The sequence below is a fragment of the Schistocerca piceifrons genome, chromosome X (assembly GCF_021461385.2).
Source record: "Schistocerca piceifrons isolate TAMUIC-IGC-003096 chromosome X, iqSchPice1.1, whole genome shotgun sequence".
Classification (NCBI taxonomy): domain Eukaryota; kingdom Metazoa; phylum Arthropoda; class Insecta; order Orthoptera; family Acrididae; genus Schistocerca; species Schistocerca piceifrons.
Genome location: NC_060149.1, coordinates 491,366,916 through 491,380,392, shown reverse-complemented (window position 1 = coordinate 491,380,392; position 13,477 = coordinate 491,366,916). Strand labels below are relative to the sequence as shown.

General features: G+C 40.3%; 1 protein-coding gene across 1 annotated transcript in view; it reads left to right on the top strand.

The window, feature by feature from the left end:
- Positions 1–13,477, top strand: part of LOC124722456 (Down syndrome cell adhesion molecule-like protein Dscam2) — a 56,522-nt gene that overhangs the window by 20,842 nt on the left and 22,203 nt on the right. The window contains exon 5 of the mRNA XM_047247614.1: positions 1,604–1,869. Within this exon, the coding sequence (XP_047103570.1) occupies positions 1,604–1,869 (266 nt within the window). The remainder of the gene's footprint in view (positions 1–1,603; positions 1,870–13,477) is intronic.

Sequence of the window (13,477 nt, the reverse complement as noted above, 5' to 3'; positions counted from 1 at the left end):
GCAACTCACATTAATTTTGCAGTACCTGACAAAATGCTTTTGAAATTTCACAACAAATGTTTCTGGGGATACTTGCTACTAGTCAACATCCATAACATGTTCTGGCTTTCTTGAAGCTGATAATGAATTTATAATTCTGTCTAAGTGGTTTGTCAGTTATTGTAATTCCTAATAACTGAAGTTTTGTGTAAACTATATTTTTTCAGGGATTGCAAATAAAACAAAGACAGCAGTACAAAATAACACAGTAGATGCAACAGCTTTCAATTCAGTATTTGATTTAAAAGCAAAGGTTTCACATACACCTTTGATTTTTAAGTAAGGACCAGATACTGGCTGTGTGGGCTATGTTCCTGAATGATGATTTCCACTAGCAATAAATATGCAAACGTTTGTCTGCTAGAGAAGTGAGATGTGTAGATTAGTGTGAACTTCCTCTATCCTAGTGAGTGCTTCCTTATAACTGCACTTAGAAGAAATATGTGTTGGAAATTTGTAGTATGTGACATAGTTAACTTCCCCAACTGGCAATCCCTCATTAACAACTGTGGGCAGGTATATGAGTTCCCCCTGCTCTAAGGATGTTGGATATGTTTGGAATGAACTGCAGGTCCTTTGAGTACTGCTGGGCAGTATTATCACTGTCCTGTTGCAGCTGCCACTGTTAAGTCTCTAGAGCCTGGTTGTAGCTCACCTTCAAAAGAAGAGGTGATATAACATTCACAGAAGGTGCACATAAATTAGACACTTGGATAAGTAGTTGCTGCTCCACTAGGGAAAGAAAGTGGCCCGTGTATTATTTGGGCTGGGGTCATCAAGTTGATGGGGGTTTTGTGGACAATGCTGCCAAACAAAGTCTTGAGTCACACTGCAGTTCATTTCTTGAGGTGACTTGAAAGTCAGGATAATTCATTATGCTATGGTACTTGTGAAGAGCCATGGGATGGAGCTGTGGGGTAGATGACAAATACCATTCAGCATGTGTAAGAAGGTGAACATGGAAACCTTGAGCTGGGACTCAGTGTCAATGTCTCTCACTTGTGATAACTTTCTATGGCAAGTATAACACTATTTTTGTTGGATTTTTAGAAGATAATGAATGGAAACATATTCTTGAGGCTCAGATGCCACACATGGAAACTACAGGGTCAGCCATCTGTTGTAATGTTGTGGATGGACCATGGTGTTCAGTCCATTGTTGGTGTATCCTTTATGTGTTGAACAACATTCAAAATTAATGCTACAGTTATAGTTACTCAACAGCCATGTCCAGTTGTTCAGTCATTATTCTATACATTCCAGAATATATTGTTCTAACCTAAAATTATCAGAAGCAACTTATGGTTCATAATCAGTTTGTTAGGACTCTGTAGAGGTAGCAATGGAACTTATGAGAGTGAAAGAAGATGGCTAAAGCTTCTTTATTTATTTGGGAATAGTTAATTTGAGCTGAATATGTTAACATGTTAGGTTCTAATAACATGCAGATCCTAGTTTCCATTTTCTGTTGTTTTTCAAAGTAAAATCTATTAAAACTTTTGTTCAGCATTCAGAATTTCAATTAATGAATAAATCTTGGATTTTTCTTTTTCTGTATTTGCAGAGAAACCTCAAGATACAGGACAGTTAGCCATTGCAGACAAAAGAGTGGCACAGAATACATATGTTAACAGCGATAGTGGTAAAGACTCCTCAAACATCCCAGAACCAACATATCTGCCAAATCCCATGTGCATGACTCTTGGTCACCGGCAAAACATAAGTCCATATGCAACTTTCCAAGTGCCAGTTTCTGGTGGCCCTAACTGCTCTGATGGTGAAGTGGAATCAGAGACACAGGACATCAGTCACAAACAACACATAAGCAAGGTACATTTACTATTTATGACAGTAACATGTTTATTTGATATAAATCTGTTGTGTGTTTAATGGAATTTTTATTTATTTCTGTGGACTTATGTAACTAGCTGCACAATATAATCAATATATCCTTGGCAGGTTTTGTAATATGGGCATTAAACCAGGGTATAAGGTGTATATGCTCAACACCAACACAATTACAGTAATTTACTTGTATTTTAAACTGTCAGACTTAGATCAGATCAAGTTACTGTTGACTAAATAAAGGCAATTTTAAATTATATTCAGTTGACAGTCACACTTGATTAACAGAACCAAATTTAATGAGTGGAATCTCTCCTTTCTTTTTTAAAAACATGTGACAATGCATGTGTGTTCATTTACAGACCATAAAGTGACTAGTGTTTGTATTAACTTGAAGTTTTTCTTTAATGAAAAGAAGGATATCTAGAGTCAATGATAAAAATTGTGTGTTATTATGGAAAAAAAGTCAGGGAGCAAAATAATGGAAAACAACAAAAGTATCAGTTGACTTACAGGGTGACAATTATTGAACTATATGAAAAAAACCTAAATTAGTTACAAACTGCACACACTTTATTCAACATGTAAATGTCACTACAGATATTCGTATTTAGGTTATGACATGTTTGATTGCCTGCCATCATTGGCAATGATGTGGCACAGACAAATAGTAAAATTCTGTATGAGCCCCTGAAGTGTCGTTAACATCAATGCTGTCGATGACCTTCTAAATGGCTGTTTTCACCTCAACAATGGTTTTGGGGTTATTGCTGTACACCTTGTCTTTAATATAGCCCCACAAAAGGGAGTTGCATGTGTTCAGATCCAGAGAATATGGCGGACAATCGAGGCCCATGCCAGTGGCCTCTGGGTACCCCAGAGCTGAATGCAGTCCCCTAAGTGCTCCTCCAGGACATCAAACACTCTCCTGCTTTGATAGGGTCTAGTTTCATCTTGCAAGAACCACATCTTGCCAAAATCAGGGTCACTTTGGATAATGGGGATGAAATCATCTTCCAAAACCACATACCATTTGGTAGTCACTGTGCCATCAAGGAATATTGCTCCGATTATTCCATGACTGGACACTCCACATCACAGTCACCTATTGAGAGTGAAGAGACTTCTTGATCACAAAATGTGGATTCTCAGTCCCCTAAATGCACCAGTTTTGCTTATTGACAAACCCTTCCAAATCAAAGTGGGCTTCATCGCTAAACCAAACAACAAAGTGCATCCTACTTCCTATCATGCCCCGCAGCCAAGCATACAGTTTGAACATCCTAATGCATACTGTTAAGAAGTTACGATAATTGTATTTCATCTAGTTCAATAACTGTCACCCTGTACTTTTTTTGTTTATCATATTATTCAAATTTTATGATAATTTTATTTCATCTAGTTCAATAATTGTCACCCTGTGCTTTTATTCTCTCTCATATTATTCAAATCAATGAGCACAGTCTCATTTTTCCTCCATAGTCATTGTATACACCATTCCCATTCTCTCTCAGTTTCCATCTAAAATTATGTCTTCTCTAGGTGCATAATAATTTAATTTTCTCCTACAAGATTATAACTGTAATGTGTTAAATTACTCAGACTATAAATGAAATCTAATTTCCAACTCTTCCTTTGATAATGTCTTTATACATTACTATTGCTGGATGATGGGATATTATGTAACACTCCATTAACATACCATATTGTTGAAGCAAGTGGTAGGCAACACAACACAACAGAAAGTTTGAACTTTGTTTTATTTTTATTCCCCCCAGAATAAAACTTCCTAATGAGATATGTTACAGTATTAAAAATATCTGCATTTATTTTCACCAATTCATTTCAAAATTATTATGTGGCCAGTTTCTTTGAGATATATTTTGATTTCTGTTGGGCTTTTTATGGCAAAAGCTTACTGCACAAGCTCTTTATGAATGTTCTTGAAATACAGAGTGATGCTTGAGGTGCTGGACTGACCATTACAATTTTTATGTAAGTAAGTATGTACATGATTTACAGTGTGTTTCAAAAAGAAAGGAATTTCACTTCTTTATAGCAGGCAAATACGTGTACTTCAAAAACAGACCTCATTACATGTAATACATTCCATCATTTTATTACACTACTTACAAGATTACCTGCCATTTGTTTATCTTTGTTACATAGTACCATTGTTATGGCACCTCTACAACAGAAATACTTAAGTTTGGTTTAGTTTACAAAAAATGAGATTATCATTTAAGTGCAATGTGAGCTTAATCACTAATTAAATAAAGATCCTATACATTACATAAAACTGATGAGCAATCCAGTTTTGGCAGATGGTTCCATTTGTAAATGCACAAGCTTAGATATATAATCATTTGCTGTTTGGAGATGTCAGATGAAAATGTAGCACAAATATGCTAACGATTTGCTAAATCCTGATAGATCTCATTTTTGTGAAAAATATATACATGGATTACTGAAGAAATGAATCTACCTCAGTATCTGAGTGGTGAGCATAACTGACTGCCATACAGGGGGCCAGGCTTGATTAGGGGATGGTACGGGACATACTCAGCCTCATGAGGCTAACTAAGGAGATACTTGACTGGTAAGTAGTAGAAACCCAACAACAATCAGGAGAGTAGTGTACTAACAACTGGCCCCTCTGTACCGCATGCAGTCATGCCTTTGGCAGAGGATGACATGGTGGGTGCTCAAGAATGATGCAGAATTTTACATTTTTTGTATTGTATCTTTATTGATCCATTAAATCATTCAGTGTTCAGAAGTGTACAACACAATATGGGACATGTCATGCAGATGATGAAAAACACATATACATACAACATTGTTAAACATAGTATACATCACACAGAAGACATATTACATGTGTATTCCTACCCAATCATTCATTGTGCACAACATAATAGGGAACATATATACACATACCTCTGGTTCACTTAGTATACATCACATTGGTTTATAGATCACACTGAAGGAAGTATTGTATGCTGTAGAAGCAATGATTTGTTAACAATGCTCTTAAAGTTTTCTTAAGTTTAGTTTGTTCTTGAATAGTTCCTATTCTTTCCAGAAGATGGTTATAAAGTTTGATTTCCATTACTGTAGAGTTTAGTTGAATGGCGAACCAACCTTAACAATCTCTTCAGCCTTGTCATGGTGGTGTTTATCCAGGTTCCACTCCAGTCTACTGATGTTTTGTTTAATAAAGCAGAGCATTAAAAAATGTATTGACTAGGGAGAGGCAGTATGTTTCATTTTTAAAGAGTGGTTTACAGGTTTATCTTTGATGCTTGTGTAGGATTGTTCAAACTGATCTCTCTCTCTCTCTCTCTCTCTCTCTCTCTCTCTCTCTCTTTTTATTTGAATAAATTCACTGATTTGGTACTATGACCCCAAAAAATGATTCCATAACTTAGTACTGAATGAAAAAGAGCATGAAACATACAAGTCAATGTGCTGGTATTTAGCTCATCCCTCACTGAGTGGAGCATATAACAGACTTTGCTGGTTTTTGCATGTATGTGTATCCATGATGTGGATCCCTAAGAGTTTTGCCTCATTGGTAAATTTGATTTACTTTAATTATATGAAAATACTAGGCTTAGTCTTTAATAAGCTACTAATTCAGCCACAGGCAGTTCTCCTTATCCCATACCAACCCAACTTTTGCAAAATTGTGTTGTGGTTCACCATGTCAAGGTCAAGAAAAACTCCAATAGCTGGAAATTTCTTGGTAACCAGGTGTAGGGTAGAATCAAGAAATTCATATATTGCATCAGTAGTTGTTTTATTTTCTTGAAAACCATACTGAGCAGAGGAAAGAATGTTATTTTTTCTGGGAAATGAGTTAAGTCTGACAGCCACTTCATACTCAAATATTTTACTGAATAGTGAAAGCACTGCAACTGGACAGTAGTTGCTAGGATCTTCTTTGGATACCTTTGGGGTATGATTTTTGCCATTTTAAGTTTTCTTGGAAATATTGTATCAAAAAATGAAGCACTTATTATGTGAGACAGTGGCTTACTAATACACTCCTGGAAATGGAAAAAAGAACACATTGACACCGGTGTGTCAGACCCACCATACTTGCTCCGGACACTGCGAGAGGGCTGTACAAGCAATGATCACACGCACGGCACAGCGGACACACCAGGAACCGCGGTGTTGGCCGTCGAATGGCGCTAGCTGCGCAGCATTTGTGCACCGCCGCCGTCAGTGTCAGCCAGTTTGCCGTGGCATACGGAGCTCCATCTCAGTCATTAACACTGGTAGCATGCCGCGACAGCGTGGACGTGAACCGTATGTGCAGTTGACAGACTTTGAGCGAGGGCGTATAGTGGGCATGCGGGAGGTCGGGTGGACGTACTGCCGAATTGCTCAACACGTGGGGCGTGAGGTCTCCACAGTACATCGATGTTGTCGCCAGTGGTCGGCGGAAGGTGCACGTGCCCGTCGACCTGGGACCGGACCGCAGCGACGCACGGATGCACGCCAAGACCGTAGGTTCCTACGCAGTGCCGTAGGGGACCGCACCGCCACTTCCCAGCAAATTAGGGACACTGTTGCTCCTGGGGTATCGGCGAGGACCATTCGCAACCATCTCCATGAAGCTGGGCTACGGTCCCGCACACCGTTAGGCCGTCTTCTGCTCACGCCCCAACATCGTGCAGCCCGCCTCCAGTGGTGTCGCGACAGGCGTGAATGGAGGGACGAATGAAGACGTGTCGTCTTCAAGGATGAGAGTCGCTTCTGCCTTAGTGCCAATGATGGTCGTATGCGTGTTTGGCGCCGTGCATGTGAGCGCCACAATCAGGACTGCATACGACCGAGGCACACAGGGCCAACACCCGGCATCATGGTGTGGGGAGCGATCTCCTACACTGGCCGTACACCACTGGTGATCGTCGAGGGGACACTGAATAGTGCACGGTACATCCAAACCGTCATCGAACCCATCGTTCTACCATTCCTAGACCGGCAAGGGAACTTGCTGTTCCAACAGGACAATGCACGTCCGCATGTATCCCGTGCCACCCAACGTGCTCTAGAAGGTGTAAGTCAACTACCCTGGCCAGCAAGATCTCCGGATCTGTCCCCCATTGAGCATGTTTGGGACTGGATGAAGCGTCGTCTCACGCGGTCTGCACGTCCAGCACGAACGCTGGTCCAACTGAGGCACCAGGTGGAAATGGCATGGCAAGCCGTTCCACAGGACTACATCCAGCATCTCTACGATCGTCTCCATGGGAGAATAGCAGCCTGCATTGCTGCGAAAGGTGGATATACACTGTACTAGTGCCGACATTGTGCATGCTCTGTTGCCTGTGTCTATGTGCCTGTGGTTCTGTCAGTGTGATCATGTGATGTATCTGACCCCAGGAATGTGTCAATAAAGTTTCCCCTTCCTGGGACAATGAATTCACGGTGTTCTTATTTCAATTTCCAGGAGTGTAATTTTACTGCATCTATGGAGAAAGAAGCAGGGGATAATGTCTTCCACTGCTGATGATTTTTTTGTTTAATTTACTACTGATTAATTTTTCTATCTCTGCTTCCCATGTAGGTGATGAAAAATTGTCTTAATGGAGGTACTGAGGACTGATTGAGGGAGGCCACTACTTTTTTGATGCTCTGTTAGTGTTACTATAGTTTCAATAAGGTATGAATTAAATTCCTGAGCTACTTCCTCTTGGTCAGTAATTAAAGTTGAATTTACTTTAAGTTTAATGTTACTTACATTCTTCCTATTTCTACCTGTTTTTGTGTTGATTATTTGCCTTGGGTATTTGCTTTTGTTGTATGAAGACTTCAGAAGGATGTCATTTTGTAGTTTTTTAGCAGCACTCACATTTATAAATATTCTTTTGTATGCAGTAAAGTTTTTTTGTAAATTGTTCACTGTTGCAAAGTTTAGTCTCCCTGAGGGAGAACAGCTCACTCTTTCTCTTTGCTGATGTTATGATATTATGCATACAGTATATCATGGCAGTCAGCCATGACCATAAACAAATGAGAACTTAGACTGCCCGAGAGAAGAGGCCCTCCCGCTTGGAGGGCTGCCACCCTATCTCCGCATTCTGTGCTTCCACGAAAGCAAAACTGACATATCGGTCATAGGGATCACAGATTCCTTTTGTTTTGGTGAGGGTCGCATTTAAAAAAAGGAAGAAGAAGAAGAAGCAATCCACAACAGACAGAAAAATGGAGTACACAAAGCATTTGGTAGTGGCTACAGCACGATTGTTTGCTGCAGTTGGTAGTGGTAGTTCAGGCCTGACCTCTACTGGTATAGTACACAATTACAGTTCAAAACACTCCCCACCTAAAACTGCCATGACATAGTGTCCGCATAATACCTGCTGTGATCCAATTGGAGGATGCTCCATTGTTACATACGATTTTTGTTTTTAAAAGGAATTGATAGTTGAAATAGCAGCAGAAGATGTTTAGAAAATTCTTCATTTGTGTGGTCATAGTGTCCGTAGTTGCTTTACAGTTCTTGAGAGTATTTTTGTTCTGTCACTGCGGCTACAAAAATGCATGATTTTTTTCACCAGGCGCGTTTCGCTTTATTGAGGTAAAGCATCATCAGTGAGTGGTCTGCAACTAAGTTTTTACATTTTGATTTGATTTTAGTGATTGGATTTAAATACAAATCCACATATTCTTAACAAACTGTTTTTTGATCTAAAATCAAATCAAAATGTAAAAACTTAATTACAGACACTGATGATGCTTTACCTCAATAAAATCAAACACATCTGGTGAAAAAAATCATGCATTTGCATAGTTGCAGTGACAGAACAAAAATACCTTCAATGTTTAGAAAAGTTTCAAATTTTCCATCTACTGTTTGAGAGTGGTATACAGTCTCCCAGTTTTTTCTCATATGGGACAGAAATTTGAGTACATTGCTTTGACAGAAACTTCTACATTGTATAGTCATTTTTTTGAGTTGAATGTTTGTATTTAAGAAAGACTGTCTGTAAAATCAGTGCATTATGGTCAAAAAATCCCAAATTTATAATCTAACAGAACAATCCTTGTTGCTAATCATTTGGTCAAGAGTGCTTACATTTTGGCTAGTTACCCCAAACATTTTGGCTAGTTACCCCAGTTTGGGATGTACCCTTCATATTAAGGTTGTAACATTTCATAAAGTTTTTAAAGTCAGACTGATCATTGCCTTCAGTGAGGAAATTGATATTAAAGTCATCATAAATTATGACCATTGATAGTTTTCTTTTCATCACTTTTTCTAATGCTGGTGTGAAATTTCTATAAAAGAAGTGCAAGTTGCCCAAGGGAGAGCTATAAACTGATATTACATGGTCATCAGTATCTTTGGTTTCAATACCAGACAATTCCATGTGTTTTTCAATAGAGTAGGAATTGAATATGTATTGGAGCAGCTGAAACAGTGTCTTTTACAAATATGCAGCTTCATTCACCTCTTAAGTTTTTTCTTGAAAAGGTGTGCACTAGCCTAAATTGTGCTAATACAACTGATTCTGTTTTGAGAGACCTCATACAGTGTTCAGTAATACACAGTACTTGGGTGTCTGATAGTTCACTGTTGATATTGTTAACAGTTCTAACTCATTTAGCTTATTCTTAAGTTCCTGCACATTACGAAAATAGATTTTTGTGACAGACTAATGATTTATACTTGTCAATACATTTCTGTGAGAAGATTCTGGCATTGTTTTATTTATTACAATTGAATGTCTAGATTTATCAATATCATTGTTGTGAGACTGTACCTTAAGTAATGTTGTCACATTTGGTCTTTTTTGGGGGATGAGAGAGAAAAATCCTTTTTCGTTTCAGGCCATCTTGGCCTTAAGTTGACACTTACTGTGGCTGGTGTTCTTGGCGCCACTGCTGTTGCTAGTACCTCTTCATTGATGCTGATGGTATTGCTGCTGTTTCCACTGCTGTTGCTGGCAATTCCACTGGTGGTGAACTGTTGAAGTCGTTGATGGAGCTGTTGGAGTCACTGCTGCTGGCGATGTTGTTGCAGTAATTACAGAAAGCTGCACTTTTGCCTTCCTTTCTGGTTTCTTTCATGGTAGTGTTTCTGTTACTGCTCTTGATGGTGCCTCTTCAACAAGAGGTTTCTGTGCAGAAAGCACTTCTGCATAGAGGATTGTCAATGAAGGAGCAGTCCTGTTTGGTTTGTTTGATTCTGTGGCTGCTTCCTATGCTTTCCTGATGATTCTCTATCTACTTTCAGTTGTGTTGCTGCTGTGGACTCATCTGTTCTTGTCAGATATTTCTCTATGGAGGGTAGGTTAGGCTTGACTGTTATTAATGCTGGTCTACTGGACACTGCCCATAATGCATACTCTAAATTTTTGCAAAGTTTTTCTTTTCCCTTAAACACTAAGTGAAGCCAATATTTTGTGTAGTCACTCTATTAGAGGAAGACATTTATATCCACTACATCTTCACCTACTGAAGAAAGGAGCATGACCTGTGTCTGGGTTAGAATACGTATGGCTGGTTTAAAGTTCCAGGTGCTACAAGCTCTGCTTCCTAGAGACTATAACAAATAATTGCAACTAGAATAAAATATGGCTCAGATCTGGAGGATGATTGCTTTTAATGTCAATCTCTTTTTCTTTCAATTTTCAAAATAATAACATTCTCATCTCTCGTATACAGTACATAATGGAACCTAACCCGAGCTCAATCAAACTGTCCAAAACACCCACTATCACTTTTATGCCACAGAGCAGAATAGGGGAAGAAATTAAATTTTTATTAAGTTCATGCTAGCACAGTGACAGGTGACACCTGGCAGAGGCGATGACATAGCTGTGCAGCAGAAAGAAACAATCAAACCTGTAAGTTGGTCTGTACATAAGCACACTCTGCTACATCAGCACCAATTGCCAAGCACAAGTTACACATTTAGCATATTGTCAACCAAGAGAGAGAGAGAGATGGAGGTATATTTGTTAGCTCTTGTTACATGAAGCAACAAGTATTACCGCAGATGCAATAACAAATTTCAGAGACTTGACAGTAGAGTTAAGAGACTGTAACAAATTGTTCAGCAAACACAGCAGAACAAGGACTACTGACCACTAGTAAAGAAGTGAGCCACATTCAGTCATTATGAACAGCAGTGCCTCATGTCAGTATCTCCAGCTCATCTCCATAAATACTGTGGTTCTCTAGCTCTCAATTCAGCTGTCCATTAGGATCGATACTGTTTGTACCAGAGCACTCAATTCAGTGATTATTATGGTGTTGTGACATCCCTGTATTAGTTTTTCCAGCACTTCTCATGAACATACTGCTTGCCATTCCCGAGATGACAGTATCTGAGTAACTGTGATCTGCCACTCATGGAGCTTAGAACTGGTCACCATCTACCATGTTGCTGAAGGGGGGACTGATGCTCTTCCAACACTAGTACCTATTGTGGTGCTGATCATGCTAACATTGTCATCATTGCTGGGTGAGAGGGCCATCTAGTGCTTCTTTTTCTGATCATCGCTGCAGGCGCTTCAGTGGCCAAGGGCCTCCCGGTCCATTGGGATCAGGATCAGCTGACTACACGATTTGTCACAGTGTGGTACATCCCTGTGGGTCATCATGGATCATTGTCATCTTCCATTGGCAGGTTGATGATCTAACAGTGTGGGGCATACTCTCTCACTATGGATTTGCTTCCTCAAGACTTAATCTGAACTGTTGGAATAATAGCCTTGGTAACCAGCCAGCCCAAGCCGACAACAGGAGTCAGCAGAATGCCACCATCACCAGCATGTGGCGTCAGCTTAGGCTGATGAGATGACACTGACCTGTAAATTGGAATCAATAAATGTTAACTTGTTAGCCATCTTTTATTAGTGCTGAAAGATGCTCAACAGATCCTGACAATGTAGCGGTGACTCTGTACACCACCACAACCACCACCATCCCGCTATGTAATTTGATGCCAGAAGCAGTCTTTGGTGACATCGGTATGACACTGATGTCTAGGAGTGATTGATGAAACAGGTCAAGATGTCACAGCATTAGCAATAACTATCTGACATCTCAAATGGCGTCCACGTGTCTCAGCTATGACCACAATGTGGTGAGTTGCAACAGCATTTTCTACTGGCGTTTCTATTATGTTGTTTTATATTGGCAGGGTTGACATAGAGATTGGCATGCAGAGTGGAAAGTGACTTTTGTCAATGCTGAAGAACCTGTAGATCTGTCACAATTTAGAGGAAAATGTAGGGAAACTTATTTGGTATCTGTAAAATGTGAGAGCTGTAATTTAACTGGTCATAATATCCCATGTATTGGAATAGTATCAGTAACTTGCACCACTTATTATGCACTACGCGATTGTACTGAGTTGCTGGGCAGTGATCAGACATAAGGAATTGTTAAGACTATGTGCGTGAATTCTGGGTATCTATGTCTGTGGAGTTTTTCTGTTTCTTTTAAAAGATGATTTGTTTCCTTTATGTTAGACTTGTGAGTGTAAAAGTAGTAATCAATTACACAAAGATGCTAGAAATACAATCAGCTAATACGAGTAATATTGTAGCTGCTCTGATGGTGCAGATATCAACATTGGTAGAGGATGGTACTAAGCAGAAGTTGTGTAATGACAGGTTACATAAGCACCTAAAAGCTTTGCAAGCTATGCAACAGTTACAGCTGGGTTCAGATATGGTTAAGGCAGTAGTGAGTGTACACTATTCATCTGTACATCTTTCAGCAGTGTAGCGGCACCACAATTTAGTATAGGAAAAAATGTTTTGTGCAATATTCTGAGCACAAGTTACAGCCAGGTGCAGGCCGGATTGCAATGAGTTGCTCATACCAACAGTTACGAAGTAGAACAGAGGCCACAGGGCCATCAGACTGCCGAAAGAGTATACATAGCAGTTTTGCATGGCGCAAATCACAGGCAGAAGGGGCCCACTGGCCAACCTAGCATGTTATGAGTACGTGACACAAAGCAGTGCATATGGCAAAACAGAAGCGCACAGCCACGTATAAATAGATGCAGGTTTCTAACGAGATTCTTTCAAATGTGGAAGCTCTACTGGATGGCGAGGCATGTCACACCACCAGCTACGTGCAGCTGCAGATGGAGCACCAGCATTCCAGTCAACGGTGGGTCGCTGGTTCGACCCTTTGAGGCTGACACAGGGCCCGTAGCCATCCAGCAGCGGGCCACTCCATGGCTCGCTACTGCGGGCAGTCATTCTGGCTTCCAACATATGTCAAAGGCATCCCAAGACGAGGGCCACAGATTTGGACTCTAGATCGCGGGCACTTGATGTCCCCATGATCTTTGGCACGCTGGCGAGAAGTATGCAGCTGGCCACCTGCGGCTCACACTGAGCGGCACTGAGATAGCAGAGTCACAGACCACTGAGTCAACTGCTGGCATCCTGATGACAATGTAACTCCACTGCCGTAAAAGGCTGACTCACAGCAGTCTGTGCATGGGTCGCTGAGGCAGCCATTCTGCACCACGCCATTTCGCAGACAGTGAAGTGGTGTCCTTAGCATTGTGGGACCCACTGGAAATGAGCGTTTGTTGTCATTGGCC